Source organism: Eriocheir sinensis, chromosome 46 (genome assembly GCF_024679095.1).
Source record: "Eriocheir sinensis breed Jianghai 21 chromosome 46, ASM2467909v1, whole genome shotgun sequence".
NCBI lineage: Eukaryota > Metazoa > Arthropoda > Malacostraca > Decapoda > Varunidae > Eriocheir > Eriocheir sinensis.
Window position 1 is genome coordinate 11,616,548 of NC_066554.1, and position 19,303 is coordinate 11,635,850.

Here is a 19,303-nt window from a genome sequence, read left to right on the forward strand (position 1 = left end):
CAGATGTAAACAAACTGCACCTCGCCTCAGCGCGGGTAAGAATTTGGCTTATTTTAGACCTGTCCTCTGTTTATTTGCCCTGAAACACACTCACTGGCTAGATGAATTGTCTTGGTCACGTTTTAAAAGTCATTAGAGGCTGTAAGAGGACGTAATCACCGTGTTTGGAAGGGAAATATGGACGACCCCTCATGATGGTGCGCGCTTCTCACTTTTACTCCAGTCATTCTTGTAGTTTTTGGTCCCCAGTGACTTAAGAGGCAAGTGCTTATTAAGAGTTGTGGTTTCTTCTCATAAGCTTATTAATGTGCCGGTCGTAGGTGTTGTTGAAAGAGTTAACACTGGCGCTGGCACTGTCTTGGGGCGGGTCTGGCAGTGTCACCGGCCGCCTGTCCAGCCCACCTATGAATGTTTACTTATGGGCAGATAGAAGGGAATTAAGGAGTAACTTCTTATATTGTCCTCCACCTCTTAACCCGCCCACTGTGATTGGCATGGATTTGGCTTTCACTGGTAGCCTGGTAACATATAGTCCCAAGTCTTTCTCTGCCTCTGTGGTGGGTAGTGGAGTGTTTCCCATGTGGTATTGATATGCTGGATATTCCCTCCCAAGGTGCATGACTTTACATTTTTCTTCATTGAATTGTAGCAGCCACTTTTTGTTCCATTCCTGTAGCTTGGTGATGTCTTCTAGGAAATTGACAGTCAAGGGTTTAAGACATGTCAGCCAGTACAATGAAGATGATCTAGTGTGTCTGTCATACCATCCAATGTGTATGTGGTGAGCGAAAACTTCTCACCCACCACAGAAGACCCATTGCCCATCACCCGCGCTGGGACACAGGGCAAGTGTAGCATTCAGGTTACCACAGTCTACCTTCTCAGGTCTCCCTAGGTGCCCATGTATTGACCACCCCAAGGAATATATATGGTCAGGATTTCTTCACAGTCCTTATTAGCTAAAATGCAGTGACGGTCAGTTTTGTTAAGGTCAGCTCTCAGAGTGATTTTTCACCCTGAGGGAAATTTGGCTGAGGCCAGTTTTTAGGGAATTTTCTGGCTGACCTCAGTGATCTTTCTCAGAGGCACGATCTCATCACTTTTGTGTAGAGTGTAATGCTTTATCACATGGAGAAAGTTGTTGCTTTCACTGGAAAACAGGTGTGAAAGTGTAAGAGTTACAGTAAAATCACAACATAACCATATTAAGTATAATTTAAATATTCTCCATCACAAGAATCACATTTAATTTATCATATATTTTCTTTTATCATTTTATTTATCATATATTTTTTATTTATCATATTTTATTTATCATTTTATTTATCATTTTATTCATCATATATTTTATTTGGCATTTTACTTTTCATATTTTATCAAATTTTATTTAGAAATGAATATATGAATATTTAGGAATGAATAAATAGTCAATGTCTTGAATGACTTAGTAGAATCACCTAAATGCTGTCAGTTTAAATGGCAGCTGGCAATAGGCATGTGGGTGTCCTACTAACCAGAACTTTTTTCCTAACCTCTACAACAACGATGTGTGTTCCAGGAGGAGCCGGCAACATGGTGCGGCTGAAGGTGCGGTGCAGGTGCATCATGGTGGTGGTGGTGGTGGCCCAGGTGAGTCCCTTGGGGGTAGCTGGGACACAGAACATGTAAACCCAAATTGATTCAATACTTTAACTTACAATGATTTGACTGATGAATAGCTTTAAGTCCCCAGAGAAGATTTACAGGTCTCCTCTGCTTTACAATTGGCTTACATTTTAGGAAAAGTGATCTTGAAGCAAAATAAACATACAATGAGCTTGAGAATTGATTGATATTGATGCATTCATAGACTTGTATATTAAGTGACCTAAAACCCCTAATACGTAATATTAATGATGATTTAAGGATTGCACTGCATCCAAATTATTACCAAAGCAAATTACGATTGGATGATGTTCTTTTGGAAAAGCTACCTTGAAGTGAAATAAATGCATTATGAACTTCACTTTTTAATAGAGATATGTAGTAACTGGTTTTGTATATTAAGTGACATTAAACACTGAATGCATAATATTAGTAATGTGTTATGAACTATTTTATATCCAAAGAGAATGTGAATGCATATTTCCTGTACATATAGATCAACAAATACTACACAAAATAGCATATATAAAGACTGACCCCATTGTAAAAGAAATCCAGAGGAGTCATAGAGAGAGCAAAGATGATTAAAAAATGACAATCGTAAGAGCAAAATATCATAAAACCAACCATTGTAAAGTTGGGGAGACCTGTAGCAGTAGTAGTAGTAGTTGTAGTAGTAGTAGTAGTAGTAGTAGCAGCAGTAACCCCTTAGAAAAGTATTAGGCCCTTCAGAACAATTCCCTTTATGTCACTCGGGTCCTTCATCTCCCAACAACAACATCATCCCTTCGTTGCAGATTCTCTTAGGGTTATGGTGGTAGTAGTAGTAGTAGTAGTAGTAGTAGTTGTAGTAGTAGTAACAGTAACACCTCAGATAAATATTGGGTCGTTTAGAATGTTTCCCTTATGTCACTTGGGTCCTCCAGCTTCCAACAACAGCATCATCCCTTCATTGCAGATTTTCTTAGGGTTATGGTTCTTTTCCCAACCTCTGGACCCTCCACAACAGTTCCTCCAGAGACTGTCCAGTGAGGGCGGGCAGAGCATCCTGCACCTCAAGGACCAGCCAGCGTCCCATTACTACGCCACCTTCGAGAAAGAGTTGTGTGTGAGGGAGGGCTCGGTGGTGGAGGAGAGCTCGGAATCGCAGTGTGTGTGCCGCCTCGGATGGTCAGGGCGACGCTGTGGGGTGCCGGCTGTGCTGAGAACGGCTCGGTGGTTACATGACCCCAAGCTGACCGACACCCTTCAGCTGCGGAGGAGGGTGAAGCGCGTCATCATGCTGCTGCCTCTGTCGCACGAGTATGATATTTTTGAGGCCAATGTGAATGGGCTGAGAGACGTGGTGGATGTGTTCGTCATCGGTGAGCAGAGTTTGAACTTTTCCGACCATGCCTCTTTACCCCTACTAGACAAGCTGAAGAATGGCTGGCTCGGGGATCACCAGGATAAGTTCGTTTACGTGCCTGCGAGGGATGACGCCCCACGGAACGCTTCCCTCATCCAGGGCCTTGTTCACGACGGCTTGCGGCTGCTGAGTGACATGCGCCCTGATGACCTCCTCGTCCTGACCAGCGGCGAGGAGATAATCAACCGTGATGTTTTGGTCTTCCTCAAACTGTTCCAAGGTTACCCGTTGCCCATTAGGTGTCAGTTCAATCAGTTCTTGTACGGGTTCTTCTGGAAAATGGAGGGCAGAAACGGCAAGAGTCTCCCGGAAATCTGCATCCTCTCAGTGAAGTTCTTTGCCAATGCCTTCCAGTACCAGATGGCGGCTTTAGCGGACGGGAGGATATCCAAGGAAACGAGAAACTTCCTCACCTCAATAGACCAGCCGCTGCAGGACTGGACACTCCCTGAGGTCGGCTGGAGGTGCCATCTGTGTCTCTCGATTCCGACCCTATTTGAAAAGTTCGCCAACCTGCCTCCGAGCTTACGGCCAAAGTGGTTTTCCGAGTCACCCGCCGACATGCTCCCGTTCATCCAGAGGCTCGTCAAGGTGGGCCAGGACGAGAACTTGAATCGGGTGGGTAGAGCGAATGTCCCACAGGAAGACTTTTTACCGCCTTTCGTGTGGCAGAATCACGATCGCTTCGCCCACCTGATGGCCAACCCTTACGAGACCATGTCCATCCATGATGTTGTTTAGTGCCTTGTGTGTCAGGCTCGGTGTTGGTTGAAGGGAGTGATGATGGTGGACTATAATGCTGTGTTAGACTCGTTGTTCATGGGAAAGAGAGACAATGTTGGGCTAAGTTATTGTTCTGAAGTACTATAATGAAGTGAAGATGTTGTGTGGGTTGGAGAGACAATACTAGCCTAATATATTGCTATTCAGTGCAGGTTACATGTCGCCTAGTAAGAACTGAGAACTTATAGAAGCGTTGTATCTCACACTATTGTAGGAGAGGCTATGGTGGGTTAAACTGTTATTATAAAGTACTGATATGAGGTGCAGGGTTGTGTTGGTCGGAAGGACAGTTGTAGGCTAATATATTGTTATGCAGGGAAGGTTATAGTCGCCTTCCAAGAACGGAGGACTTGTTGAAGTGTGTTATCTTTTTTTCTTTTCTTTTTTTTTTTTTTTTTTTTTTTACGGCCCAGTCCGTTCTGGCGCAGGCGAGTGTTTATAGTGGTGCCATCTTGCACTATCATGAGTAAGGACATGTATAGTGCCTTGGGTGTGTAGGTTTGCGTTCGGCGGAGAGGCAAAGGAATGTGAAGTGCAGTTTGCCTACCGAAGAACGGAGAACTTATTGAAACCCTATATCTATCATGCATAAGAACATATTAACGGACAGTGAAAGGTAGTGAACTATATAAGGCTTGTATTAGTGGGTTGATGGTGAACTACACTATAATTATGAAGAAATGGGAAATGCAGACTGCTTACTAATGACTGAGATAACTTATAGAAGGGTTTTATCTTACACTATCATAAGTAAGAGTATGTTAATGGGCAATGAGAACTAGTTAACTCTATTTGCCCATGTTATAAGAAGGGAAAATAATTGCTATTCTCCCTAATATCTTCTAACTATGTATAACTTACTACGTACTACTATTACGGATGAAGTCTTTAGTTATGTTTAATGTTGAGGGCTTTGGAAGTAGTTTGTCGTTAGAAGCAGTCAAAAACGTCTTCAAAAGTGTGTATAACTTCCTACCAGATAAGTGAAGTCTTTGGTTTGGTTTACATTGAAAGGGTAAAGAAATAGTTTGTCGTTAGAAGCAGTTAAAAACGTCTTCAAAAGTCTGTATAACTTCCTACCAGATAAATGAAGTCTTTGGTTTGGTTTACATTGAAAGGATAAAGAAGTAGTTTGTTGTTAGAAGCACTTGTAAACGTCTTCAAAAGTGTGTATAACTTCCTATCAGATAAATGAAGTTTTTGGCTTGGTTTACATTGAAAGGGCAAAGAAGTAGTTTGTCGTTAGAAGCAGTCATAAACGTCTTCAAAAGTGTGTATAACTTCCTACCAGATAAGTGAAGTCATCGGTTTTGTTTGCTGCGAAAAGCTAAGGAATTACAGTCGTCCCTCAAATAGTACGGTTTCCAATAGTTCAGTTTCAGTTTTATACAGATTGTCATAGAAGATCATTTAGGATTTTTAAATTTCCTGCTCATTAGGATATTTAGAAATCCTTAAAAATCTTCTTAGAAAATCCACACAAAACCAAAACCGAACTGTTGGAAACCGTACTATTTGAGGGACGACTGTAGTTTGTCATTAGAAGTAGCTGGAAACATCCCCAAAAGTGCGTATAACTTCTTACTGAACAAATGAAGTCTTTGGTTTTGTTTGCTGCGAAAGGCCAAGAAAGTAGTTTGTCATTAGGAGTAGTCGAAAATGTCATCAAAACTGCGTATAACTTCTTACCAGATAAATGACATCTTCAGTTTTGTTTGCTGCGAAAGGCTAAAGAAGTAGTCTGTTAGTAGAAGCAGCCAATTGCATCATTAGAGCTGGATGTCGTAACTTGCATCCCGTGATTCTTGGCCTGAATCTTCGTTACGCGTCTCTGTGATAGAGACAAAGTTTAGTGCCTGAAGGAAGCTCTTAGTGAAGGAGGTGGTGGAGGAGAACTCAAGAAAATGTCTCGCAGTGTAATCGTAGGCTTGCTAAAACTCTTCATTTGTAAGTGTAGACATTTTCGATCAGTGACGTACTTTCTGCACTCGGTGATGGTGCGGAAAGCTGATATATGGGTACACAGTGAGAATTGAGTTGAGAAAGTTGCAGAATTCTATGAGGTAAATTGTTGCGCTAAATACGTAATACTTTCCCACTGTGAACCGCCCTCTGAAATAAGCTATGTGTCAGGGAATATCGGTTAGAAAATGTGATGTTGCCTTGAATCTCAATTGGTTTTCTCGGACAAACTAAGATATTGGTCGGAAATTAGATTAAGAAAGGCTCAGTATGATGTAAATTATTGGGCTAAATACGTAATACTTTCCCACTGTGAACCGCCCTCTGAAATAAGCTATGTGTTAGGGAATATCAGTCAGATGATGTGATGTTGCCTTGAATCTCTATTGGTTTTCTCGGACAAACTAAGATATTGGTCGGAAATTAGATTAAGAAAGGCACAGTATGAGGTATAAATTATTAGGCTAAATACGTAATGGATTCCCCGTGTGAACCGCTCGCTAAAATGATCTATGTTTAAGGGAATGAGGGTCAGATGATGTGATATTGCTCTGAGTCTCTTATTGGCTTTCTCGGGCAAACTTATACGATATTAGTGAAAGAGAGATTTTTCACAAGAAACCAAAACTGAACAAAATATGAATCAGATGATGTGATGGTGCTCTGAATCTCCAATTGGTTTTCTCAAATGTACTTATGTGATATTTGTCGGAGAGAAACTTTATCACTAATACAAAATCAAAACTCAACAAAACTTCTCATTGATATAAGAATACTTGGTGTAGTCTCAAACTTCTGTGTTATGAGACTGTCTCAACACCAAACCTATACGATATTAGTCAGAGAGAGAGAAACTTTACCACAAATAAGAAATCAAACTAAACAAAACTTCTCATTGATATAAGAATGCTTGGTGTAGTCTCAAACTTTTATGTGTTATGAGTCTGTCTCACACCAAACTTATGTGATATTGGTCAGAGAGAGGGAGAGAAACTTCTTCACAAATAAGAAATCAAAACCAAACCAAACAAAACTTCTCATTGATATAAGAACGCTTGGTGTAGTCTCAAACTTTTATGTGTTACGAGTCTGCCTCACACCAAACTTATACGATATTAGTCAGAGAGAGGGAGAAAGAGAGAGAGAGAGACTTTATCACTAATACAAAATCAAAACCAAACAAAACTTCTCATTGATATAAGAACGCTTGGTGTAGTCTCAAACTTCTGTGTTACAAGACTGTCACAAAACCAAACCTATACAATATTAGTCAGAGAGAGAGAGAGAGAGAGAGAAACTTCTTCACAGATAAGAAATCAAAACCAAACAAAACTTCTCATTGATATAAGAACGCTTGGTGTAGTCTCAAACTTCTGTGTTACGAGACTGTCTCATCACCAAACCTATACAATATTAGTCAGAGAGAGAGAAAGAGACTTTTTCACCACTAAGAAATCAAAACTAAACAAAACTAATTATTGATAGAAGAACGTTTGGTGTAGTCTCAAACTTCTGTGTTATGAGTCTGCCTCACACCACTGGCTATGTTATCGTTAGCTCAGCCGTGGTTTGATATGTGCTGAGTGACTAAAGAAAACTCACTGTTGATGGTAAGAACGCTTGTGTAGTTTCAAACTTCTGTGTTACAACTCTATCTCACAGCACTGGCTATGTTGTTCTTAGCATGGGTGTAGTTTGATAAGTGTCGATTGATCCTGAAATGCTGCTACGTACACTGCGAGCAAGCTTTGATTTAGAACTGACTTGCCTTTCTCGGGCTTTTGAGCTTTGGAATCTCTTTGTAGGGCAGAGTTCTCATTTGTCTCCGCTTGTAACTGATGAAACGCCCTCGGCCCAAGTTGTCTGGCCGAGGGCGTCACACTGCTGGGTGGGTGGTGGCTTGACTTACCCCGTTCCAGCAGCTGTCAAGACCCTTCCCCATCACTGCCTGGCTGCACACTGACACCCAGCTCCTCTAGGCTACATTTTAACTCTCCTTTGGGACATATTTTCACTCACAGAAGATGGAAAGTTGGAAAAAAGTTGCACATGCTATCGTCATGAAGTCGTAGTGAACTTTTATTGTTTTTTTTATGTCCCTGAACTGCTTCCTCTACTGTAATAAAAAAATAATAAATGATTGATTGTTGGAAAGTCAGTAATGCAGTTTGGATAAAAAGGTGAAGGATAAAGGAGTGAAGCTAAAAGAGTGAGCAGCTTCCTTTACTGATAGTCGCTGAAAAGTCAATGATGTAGCCGCCCACTTCAAGCAGTCAGGATTAAGAGGTTTTTAAGGGTTAGGGAGTGAAGCTAAAGGAGTAAAGAGTAAAGTTGAGGAGTGAACAGTGTCTTAACAGCTGTTGGAACGAGGTATAGGAACGCAAGCCCAAAAAATTCCCCTGGCAGGAGTTGTGTATAGCCTACTTTCGTTGAGCCTTATGAGCGTCATCGCAGAGGTCCCAGACTTTGAATATCCGAAGGTGTATATTTTTATAGTGTGTCGACGATGACACTGTTGGTCATTATACCATGTAGATTGTTAGGTACTTAAAAGGTCTTCCATTCTGTAGCGTCTCGGAGCAGATAATTATTATTCATGATGGTGCTGAGCCGAGACATCCGACAAGACAAGCTCGGACCGCCACATATCACTAAGCCTGTAGAGGGCCATATTTAAGCCCAGGGGGGAGGCTGGGTTAGGATGCATGCCTCCTTTGAAAATTTACTCAGTCAGTGATGGAATTTTGGCATGTGAGTGATAGTTTATGACGGCATATTCTTAGAAGCAGCCGAAAACATTGTCAAACGTGCGTCTGACCTTACTGGATAAATGAAGTCTTGGGTTTTGTTTACTGTGGAATTACTATTACTAGGCATGTAAGTGATAAATTATTGGTTAACGCTGTCGCAAGTATGCCCAAATATGCTGTGCCGAAGTAACCTTTTTGGGGTGCATATTCAAGCCTAAGGAGAGGTTGGGATACATGCCTCTTCTTGAAAATTTACTTGGTCACTCCTTACGAAAATTTGCTTGGTCAGTGATTGATTTTGGCATATGATAGTTTGTTCATGACCCTTCATTGCTTAACACTATCCCAAGCATGCTAACTAACCTAACTCTCCCCTCTCTAGATATGGCCCTGAGCATACATCATACACTTCTCTATATGCTAAACATGCAAGGTCACTATAGTAGTATGCAGAATATATATGTCTTAAGAAAGGCCATTCCTAATATTCCCAACGCTAGAATCAAATATTACTCACAACCATCACTAGTTCCAGGCTTTTTGCGAGTGTAGACCCGCCGAAGGGAGGCAGAGAGAGGTGCGGGTGTGAGGGCAAGGTGGTGCTTACTGTCGTTCGTCAGTCACTCATGGTTGGCTGTCTCGTCAGGTTCAAATGTTTAAAACTTTTGGCGTGTATTTTATCTTGCCATTGTTGATCTCTTGCTCTTCTGTTATATTGTTGAAGTATAAATATTTTGCGCGCCGATTTGTTTATGATCTGAAATTATAATATTCTCTTTTCTCAGTCATTTTGTTAAGGTAATTACTTATCATAGACGTTGTTTGATTGATTTAGTCTCAGATTATTAAGAATTTAAATCTCTAGGTGTGTGTGTGGGTGGGTGGGGGGGAGGGCGCAGTGTTCCTGAGCCTTATCATTTATCGTTGTTGACCGTCTCGTTGGGGGCAAATGTTGATGTACTTTTAACAGGCATTTTGTCTTGCCATTGTTGATTTTGTGCTTTTTTATATTTTACTGAAGTGTGTATAAATATTTTCAAGTACAGTCATCCCTCAAATAGTACGGTTTTAGTTTTATGTGGATTTCTAAGAAGATTTTTTTAGGATTTTTAAATTTCCCGGCAAGCAGGAAATTTGAAAATCCTTAAAAGATCTTCTATGACAATCCGTATAAACCTGAAACCGAACTATTGGAAACCGTACTATTTGAGGGACGACTGTATGGCTATTTTACTGAAGTGTGTATAAATATTTTGAGGTATGGATATTTTTGAAGTATTGATATTTTACTGAAGTGTGTATAAATATTTTGAGGTATGGATATTTTTGAAGTATTGATATTTTACTGAAGTGTGTATAAATATTTTGAAGTATGGATATTTTTGAAGTATAGATATTTTACTGAAGTGTGCATAAATATATTGAGGTATGGATATTTTTTGAAGTATAAATATTTTTGAATCAATGATCTGAAATTGTAATCTTTTCTCTCTTCTTGGTTATTTTGCTAAAGTTTGTACAAGTAATCATTTATCATAGCCGTTGTTTCAGTCAATTATTCTCATATTTTAAAGAATTTGAATCTCTAATAATTGCTTTCCGTTATTATAGCAAAGAATATTATGGAAGAGGCATGATCTTATAGAGTATACAGGTCTTAGGTTACTACTGGCATGGGTGAATCTCATAGGATAGTCATTATAAACACACATACATAGTTTTTATCAATAGTTTCTAGCATGAGTTAGTCACACCCTATTATTGACTATGGAAGGTTCAAGATGGAGTATGCAGTATGTTTATATAGTGGTATAGTTTTATTGCCATGAGAATCTCAGTGTTTGGGTAGAGGAACTATCAGGCCACTGTGATGATATACAAAGGTGAAGTCATTGGCACCATAAGGGAAAGACTCCGATGGTTTGGACATGTAAAGAGAGCAGGGGAGGATACAGAGCTGGGAGTTTTGGAGAGATTAGAGTTAGAAGGAAGGAGACCAGTTGGTAGACTTAGGAAAACGTGGAGAAGGTGTATACAGGAAGACTTGGCAGTGATGGGATTTTGGATGAGCAGAAGACAGAGTAGAATGGAGGAGAGCCTTAAAGTGTTCAACCGCTCAGGAAGAAATGATGATGATGATGACCCACACCACATGACAACACCATATGACAGCTGTTGTGGTGCTGTGATTGCTTGCCCCAGTCAGTCAGTCAGTCAATCAACCACTGGAAATTGATGCGTGATAACACTACTATCTGACACATGACCCACGCTGGTTCTGCTAAGAGAGACGCCTCATAGATATATACACACGCTGAGACAATAATGTTTCCTGAGGGGCACAGGCTTTAAGTATGTTATATAATGGGTACAGGTTAGAGCCATGTTATCAGAGGGGTACAGGTTAGGGCTATAGTTGCGGTAGGGGAAAATTTGTCACATAATACTTTTGTTGTTATTAATTCCACATCGTAGTTTTAGTTTTGATATTTTGTTACATTTTTAAAACGTGAGGCAGTTGATCTAACATACCAACGTAGAAAAATTACACAGGAAAATAACATAGAAATACATAGGAAAAAATAATGATAATAATAAATAAATAAATATGAAAAAACTAAACATTGAGATGGTAAAAAAAAAAAAAGAGCATGTCAGACTGAGATTGATATTAGTTAACTTCAGAAAAATTGCTTATTGAGTAGAAAATGGAATGGACAACTGATGTAAGTGTGTGTGTGTGTGTGTGAGTGAGTGTGTGTGTGTGTGAGAGAGAGAGAGAGAGAGAGAGAGAATGCAGTCATATGTCTTGCCAGATCACTTTAGTCAGCAGATCAAAACAGTCAAAGTCTTGCCTATTATCAGCTTAAGACTTCCTCCCGACAGTTCTCTTCTTCCCCCCTTGTTGCCGTCTCTCTCTGAAGGCGCCTCAAACTCACTCGCTACCGTAGCAAAAAAATTCTCTCGTCAGTCGTCGGTAGATCAAAAAATGCCATTATCACCGCATGGTTGATCACTAAAAAAAAATGTTAGTTGTTATGTAGAATTGACTCGGTTGAAAACGCACAACACTTGCATTCCATACGGTTTTGTTGGTAATGGGAATTTGTAAGTTTTGTGATGTGAAACTTATACTATGGAATGATTACGACTTTTTTGTTCCAGTAATTGTATCTCATTGTTATTATAGAGAACTGACTGGATTGAAAACATACACACTGCATTCTGTACAGTTTTGTTGGTGAAGGGAATCTGTACATAAGTTTTGTGATGTGAAGCTTATACTATGGAACGATTACGACTTTTTGGGTGTGAGAAATTGTATCTGTTATTGTTATATAGAATTGACTTGCAGAAAACACACTGCATTTCATACTGTTTTGTTGATAATGGGAATTTTTAAGTTTTGTGATTTGAAATTTATACTATGGAAGGATTCTGACTTTTTTTGGTTCGAGAAATTGTACATGTTATTGTAATATAGAATTGACGATTGTAAACACACACACTTGGATTCCGTACTGTGATGTTGGCAAAGGCAATTCATATATAAGTTTTGTGGTGTAAAAACTTATTATGGAAGGAGCCAGGTTTTTTGGGTTCGAGAAATTATTGTTTTATGTAGAATTGACTCGGATGAAAAGACACACAGCTGCATTCCCTACTGTTTTGTTGGTAATGGCTATTTGTAAGTTTTGTGATGTAAAACTTACTGACCCGGTAGCTGCAAGAAAAATGAGAAAAAATCATCACTCACGCAAACCATTTCATAATATATATAAACGCATTTGTGATCAGTTTATGTATCATCTATTTTTGGGGGTTTATATCATGGCAAAAATTTGGCCTGTCGCTGCTACATGGTAAAGCCACAAATTTGGCCTGTCGTTGTTACACGGTAAAGCCACAAATTTGTCCCATTGCTGCTACACGGTAAAGCCACAAATTTGGCCCGTTGCTGCTACACAGTAAAGCCACAAATTTGTCCTGTCGCTGCTACACGGTAAAGCCACAAATTTGTCCTGTCGCTGCTACACGGTAAAGCCACAAATTTGGCCCGTTGCTGCTACACAGTAAAGCCACAAATTTGTCCTGTCGCTGCTACACGGTAAAGCCACAAATTTGTCCCATTGCTGCTACATGGTAAAGCCACAAATTTGTCCCGTCGCTGCTACATGGTAAAGCCACAAATTTGTCCCGTCACTGCTACACAGTAAAGCCACAAATTTGTCCCATTGCTGCTACACGGTCAAGCCACAAATTTGGCCCATCACTGCTACCGGGTTAAGGAAAGATTCAGACTCTTTCGTATAAAGTGTCGAGTGAAGTGTCTTGAAAAAGGTTGCCAGTGTTTACTCATAGCTTGCTTAACGATTGAAGAGTGGATCATTTAATGCTTTATTTATATGATGATATATTTCCAATGTTAAGTTGAAAGCTATCTTAATATTCTAGTACTAATTGGTTGTAGATTGACCTCTCCTCTTTAAGCATTAATTTCCCTGTATATATAAGCTACTGGACTAATGGATGAACTTGATATCTTATGCACATTTAACCACAGATTCTTCCTTTCATATGGAGTTCAAACACTCACTTGTAACAGCCTTATTTATAGCAGGAGGGAAAAGTCTCAACACTATATGCCTAGAAACAAGGAGTGGTATTGGAGGTGGCATGCACTTCCTATGGACTTCTCTATTATTATCTCATGTTTCTTTAGGAGTTAATGCATACCTGATCCTCTCGAGTACTCGCTACAAAGCCACAGTGAATGAGCCAGGTTACAATGCAGTCACGTGCCTTGAACCTGTACAACTATAACCGGTCTTTGTGTTCCCCTTCAGTAGCCGGGTGGTGCCGGGGCCGACCAGAGCCAGGGAATAGGAAAGTGTGGCCACCCGTATCACAGGTGTGCTGTTGGTACTAAAAGATTCAAGTGAAATTGAAAATGATGGTGATATGATAGTGTTGTTTTGTGTGTGTGTGCTTTAGGTATGGTGAGGGTCTCAAAGAAGTACCAAGAACACAAAACACAGCATATCATGCCCAGGGATGGAGTATTCATATTCAGGATTCATATTCAAATGCATTTGAATACCGTATTTGGGTGTAATTGTATTCGTATTCAAATAATTATTGATATAAATCAAAGTATTCTCATTCTTACTCAGATACAAGGGAAAAGTATTCATATTCTGCGAATAATCTGACTAATACGTAAAAATTTATCAGAAATAACAGCCGTTGTTCCTTACAACTCCAGCCTCCTGGGTGGACATGAAACTGCGTGTATAGTACAGGTTCATGGCCTATTTCCATGTTGCATAACTTTAGAGCAGTATTATACCCAGTTACGTATAGAAGGTATTTATTAATGAAAAGTATTCATCAATGTTTTCATGCATACTTTCAAGAAGTATTCGTATTTGTATTTGAATTAAAAGCATTTCTTTGGATTCAAATTTGTATTCATATTCATTTGAATTTGAAGTATTCATATTTATATTCGAATACACATTCTTGTATTCAGTCCATCCCTGATCATATCAGCATCAATTTGAGTTTTGCACGGGTCTGTAGGCAACCACTGTGGTGCCTGTAATCACATTGGCCAAGCTCTCCTACCCCATGGCTCTGGGATGGCTATAGAAATCTCCACAACAGTCACCCATTGAAGCTTGTTGAACATTACATATAATCTTCTCTTGCTCTTGGAGTCACGGTTAATACACTGTAGGGTTGGTGCTACACACGCCTCATAATCCACTGCTATTGGTCACTCTTGCTGCCGTGCCTGAGCTAATACAAGCCACACGCATGCATTTGGAGCCCTTGTTGTCGTAGCTTTAAGGTTGTTCAGTAGACGTAAGCCATTTGTTGACATGTTCATAGATGCCTAAAAATTATATATTGTTGCCACCAGCCTGCCAGCCATTACCTTGCTCCCTAAGCTTGGTCCTCTCTTTGGTGTCTTTGTCTGAGGTTGTAATTTCATTGTTTTGATCGGCCAGACGTGAACCATGAAAATAATCACAATCGTCACCTTCGTAATCAAACTGCCTGTGATTTTTTTTTGTCGATTTTCAGATTTTTGTCACAATCAATTCTCTATTCTTGGCTGAGGTTGTTTTTGTTGTTTTGATCGACAAGACGACAACCCAAGCCATGAAAACAATCACGTATCATCACACCCTCATTAACAAAGTTGCTCGATTCATCTTTCTTACTCTTCGGGAAATCGCAAAAAAAACTCATTTCCTCATTCGGCTTATGATATATAGGCAGAAATAATGACCTAAACCATGAGAACAGTCACCTAATCATCACCTTCATGAAAAAATTGCATTAGTCATTTTCGGCAATTTCCATATTTTTTTACTTAATTTTTTTTTTTCATTTGATGCACCTTTTCATATAGTTGTCATCTTTGTCATTGCAGGTGGGAGTGTTCTACTAAAATTTGCCTTAACCCGGTAGCAGCGGGGATCATGTTTCTTAATGGTCCCTCTAAGCGAGAAAAATGAGAAAAAATCACCCCTCACACAAACCATTTCATAATACTCTATATCGAAGCATTTGTGATCAGACTATGTATCATGTATTTTTGGGGGGGTTATATCATGGCACAAATTTGGCCCGTCGCTGCTGCACGGTTAACATTTCTTCCCATATCATAAACCGAGTGAGAAAGACATTTTTTTTCCAAATTCCCGAAGTCTAGAAAAATATTAATCAGGCAGTTTGTTTACGAGCGTGGCTATGTAAAAAGAGGTTGGGCTTGAGGTTGATGCTTGTTACCACTGTTACATTGTCTGTTTTGGGTAACGTGTGTGAGGTCTTTGTTGATAATAGCTAGGATCACACTGTTACCTCGCTGCCCGGGCTGGAGTCACAGTAACAGGTTGATTGGAAGTTAATGAGGTAGCAAAAGGCCTTACCAGAAGTTGTTTCTCGGAAGTGATGTAGTCTGGCTGAGCAGTTGCCCTCACTGCTGTCCTTTCTCTCTTACCCAAAACAGACAACATAACAACGGTAACATTCCTCAATGTAGAGAGGGCAAGGGACAGAGGGCACATGGTCAAGTGGTCTGGCGGTAACTAATCATGATGCCTACAAATGTATATCTTCTCACCCTTACGGAAAGAACGTTATCGGTGCGCCGGAGTGTCTTGAAAGGGTCTGGTTTTTACGCTGCTGAGCCTTGGGCCACACAACACTTGCTCGGACTAGAAAGGTCAAACTTGTTATCAATAGAGACATGATTTTAGGTACAAGCATAACCCATTTTTTTCTTCTATGTTAAGAAATGGTGAGTTTGTTTCTTTGTTAGTGAGAAGAGGAGGTAAAGAAGAGATGCTCGGATTAGAAAGCACAAACTCACTAGCAAAAGATAATGTGATTTTAGGCACCAACATAAGCCTGATAATTTTTTCTACCTTGTCAAGGGATGGGGAGTTTGTCTCTTTATTAGTGAGAAGAGGAGGTAAAGAATAAGAGATGCTTGGATTAGAAAGCACAAACTCACTACCTTAAGATAATGTGGTTTTAGGTACCAATATAAGCCTGATAATTTCTTCTACCTTGTCAAGAGATGGGGAGTTTGTCTCTTTATTAGTGAGAAGAGGAGGTAAAGAATAAGAGATGCTTGGATTAGAAAGCACAAACTCACTACCTTAAGATAATGTGGTTTTAGGTACCAATATAAGCCTGATAATTTCTTCTACCTTGTCAAGAGATGGGGAGTTTGTCTCTATGTTAGTGAGAAGAGGAGGTAAAGAACAAGAGATGCTCGGATTAGAAAGCACAAACTCACTAGCAAAAGATATGTGATTTTAGGTACCAACATAAGCCTGATAATTTCTTCTACCTTGTCAAGGGATGGGGAGTTTGTCTCTTTATTAGTGAGGAGGCACAGAAGGAAGGAGCAGGACTGAGTGGGATTTTTGTTTGCCCTTGAGCTGCTTCCCATACTGTAAAAATAAAAAGGGGAGGAGGTTATCTGGCTTCCCTGGTCCTGGCATGGGGGGGTACTGTATCTACGTAGAAATGGAGTTTTTTCAATTGTACTTAATATAGGTGAGTTTGCCCTTTCTTTTCTCAGCATCTCATACTTTTGACACTATTTCATTCCCATCCAGTTGTTGTTAATCTCTTTTCCCCAGCAGCAAACACCTATAGTTTTTTCTCTCGTACTTATTTTAGGCGAGTTTGCCCGTTCTGTTCTCTACGCCTCATACTGCTGTTGACGAGGCTTCTTTCCCATCTGGAGTGGCTCAATCTCGGTTTTCCCCTCCTTTTCTCACTAACAAAGACAAATTCACCAACTCTTTACATAGAAGAGAAACCTTATGTTGTTACCAAATATCACGTTTCTGTTGGTGGTGAGTTTGACCTTTCTTCTCTCGACACCATGTTATTAACACTATTTCTTACCCATCTAGAGTCACATTGTTATTCTGTTCTCTTATCAGCAGACGCCATAATATAAGCCTGTTGCGACTAGAGATGGAGTTCTTTCAATGGTACTTTCTTTGGGTGAGTTTGCCCTTTCTACACTCAACCCCTCATACCTCCATCAACACTATTTCCTTCCCGTCAAGAGTCATTGATAATCTGTTCTCCTCTCAGCAGGCGTTTCCTCTCCTCACCCGCTCAGTTCCCACCACTCAGTTACCACTCATGCGGAATAGTGAAATCATTTGTATATATAAACAGCTATATGAATTATTATTATGGTTATGGAAAGTATATATATAAAAGTTTATGTCACCTTGAATATACCACTAATATATTTTATACTTGTAATAATAAAAATATTTAAGTGCCTCTGGGTTTGAGTGATACAGAACGACTTCTTTCTTAGATTCTCCTGGCAAACTCATCACTAGTATTTTTGGCAACAGTAGTAATAGTAGTAGTGGTGGTAGTAGTAGTAGTAGTAGTAGTAGTTATAATAATAGTAATAGTAGTAGAGAGAGGCTCAAACTCGGCCTTAAGAAAATAATAACATAAAATTTGACTTTGACTGAGATCTGTAAAAAGGCTTTGGTATAGGTTTGTTATGGAATGAAAAATATACTGCACTACAATTCCTCAAAATCTGATGCCACTGGAACACTGAGGTCATTGAGAGTCACTATAGTTTGCAGCCACATGTTATATTATCAGGGAATTCATAGCGATTGGGTTTGTCAGTGTGTTAGATTCAAGCACAGGTCTGAAGAGGAAGAAGAAAAGAATGAAAAAAGAAGAAAAAGAAAGGAAAAAAGTTGAAGTAGAGGAAGAAAAGAAAGGAAAAGAGGAAGAAGAAAAAGAAAAGGGAAAGAAGTTGAAGAGGAAGAAAAAGAAAGAAAAAGAAAACAAGTTGAAGAGAGGAAGGAAAAGAAAGAAAAAGAAGAAAAAAGAGAGAAAGAAAAAGAAGAGAAAGGAAAAAGTTGAAGAAAGGAAGAAAAAAAAGAGAAAGAAAGGAAAAAAGTTGAAGAAGAGAGGAAGAAAAAGAAGAAACTAGATAAAGAAAAAAGAACAAGAAAATGAAGAGAAGAAAAACAAGCCTCAGAAAGGTACGTGAGATACCATATGCTGTGTTCCCTTAGCAGCAGGAGGAGGAGGAGGTGCATCATCCTGGACACTGACTACCAGAACATTGAAACCACAGAGACGAGAGAATGCAGAGGAGAACATAAGGACAGTCAGGGGAGGGCACAGCAGGGAGGGGACCTGACCACGACCTCTGCCAATCACCTTCTTTGGATAAGTGACTTCTGCATGACGCTGTGTTGATGTATGATAGAACTATAAGTCAGAGTTAGAGAGCTGTCATTGGGCTGAAAGTGAGAGGTTCAGAGCAGTTTCTAGTGGCTGGTATATGTAGGTCCTTCATATCATTTACTTGTTACCTGTTGTCCCTGGGTCCTCCACTTTGAAGCTGTGATACGTCCATCCTAAGCTCCCTTTTGGATGATAGAACTGGATGTCAGAGTAAGAGAGGTACAGAGCAGTTTCTAGTGGCTGGTATATGTAGGTCCTTCATATCATTTACCTGTTACCTGTTGTCCCTGGGTCCTCCACTCTGAAGCTGCGATACGTCCATCCTAAGCTCCCTTTTGGATGATAGAACTGTATGTCAGAGTTAGAGAACTGTCATTGGGCTGAAAGTGAGAGGTACAGAGCAATCTTTAAAGGCTGGTATATGTAGGTCCTTCATATAATTTCCCTGTTACCTGTTGTCCTCTGAAGCTGCGATACGTCCATCCTAAGCTCCCTTATGGATGATAGAACTGTATGTCAGAGTTAGAGAACTGTCATTGGGCTGAAAGTGAGAGGTACCGAGCAGTTTTTAGTGGCTGGCATGTTGGTCCTTCATATCAATTACCTGTTACCTGTTGCCCTAGGTCCTCTAATTTAAAGGTATAGGTAGAATAAGGAGTGTTTGTCAGTGTGTGGGTGATATCCGGGTTCACAGTGGAAGGGGAACACAGCCAGTGACTCTTGTATGACGCTGTGTTGGTAGTGCTGTGAGAAATATAGTGAGGATGTCAATAGGGCTTTAGTTCCTCCTCTTGCAGACTCCTTACGTTCTTATGTTCTTATATATACCATAATAGTCACAATTTATAACTCACTCAACTCATTTATTAGTATTATTTGTTTCTCTGTTCCCCGCAGTACATGTGGAGATCCTTTTATTACGTACCTGATATATATTGCCCTGGGTCATCCACTTCAAAGGTACAATCAGAATAAGGTTTGTTAG

At 39.9% G+C, this 19,303-nt stretch overlaps 1 protein-coding gene and 1 long non-coding RNA gene across 4 annotated transcripts in view; one reads left to right on the plus strand and one right to left on the minus strand.

Annotated features, from left to right (window-relative positions):
* Positions 1-19,303, plus strand: part of LOC126981114 (beta-1,4-mannosyl-glycoprotein 4-beta-N-acetylglucosaminyltransferase-like) — a 28,351-nt gene that overhangs the window by 30 nt on the left and 9,018 nt on the right. For 2 of the 3 annotated variants that reach the window (XR_007733743.1, XR_007733744.1), the window contains exons 1-2: positions 1-35; positions 1,559-1,629. The exon at positions 1-35 is cut by the window's left edge and continues 2 nt beyond it. Coding sequence is in view for 1 of the 3 variants with exons in the window: in XM_050831825.1 (XP_050687782.1) it covers positions 1,573-1,629; positions 2,603-3,793 (1,248 nt within the window). In the remaining 2 variants the exon portion in view is untranslated. Of the gene's footprint in view, positions 36-1,558; positions 1,630-2,602; positions 9,183-19,303 lie in introns of those variants that run through there. The other variant, XM_050831825.1, reaches the window with a different exon arrangement.
* Positions 11,653-18,421, minus strand: LOC126981119 (uncharacterized). The gene is made up of 2 exons (XR_007733745.1): positions 16,131-18,421; positions 11,653-15,986 (listed from the first exon to the last, which is right to left on the minus strand). It is a non-coding gene; the product is annotated as an uncharacterized LOC126981119 (long non-coding RNA).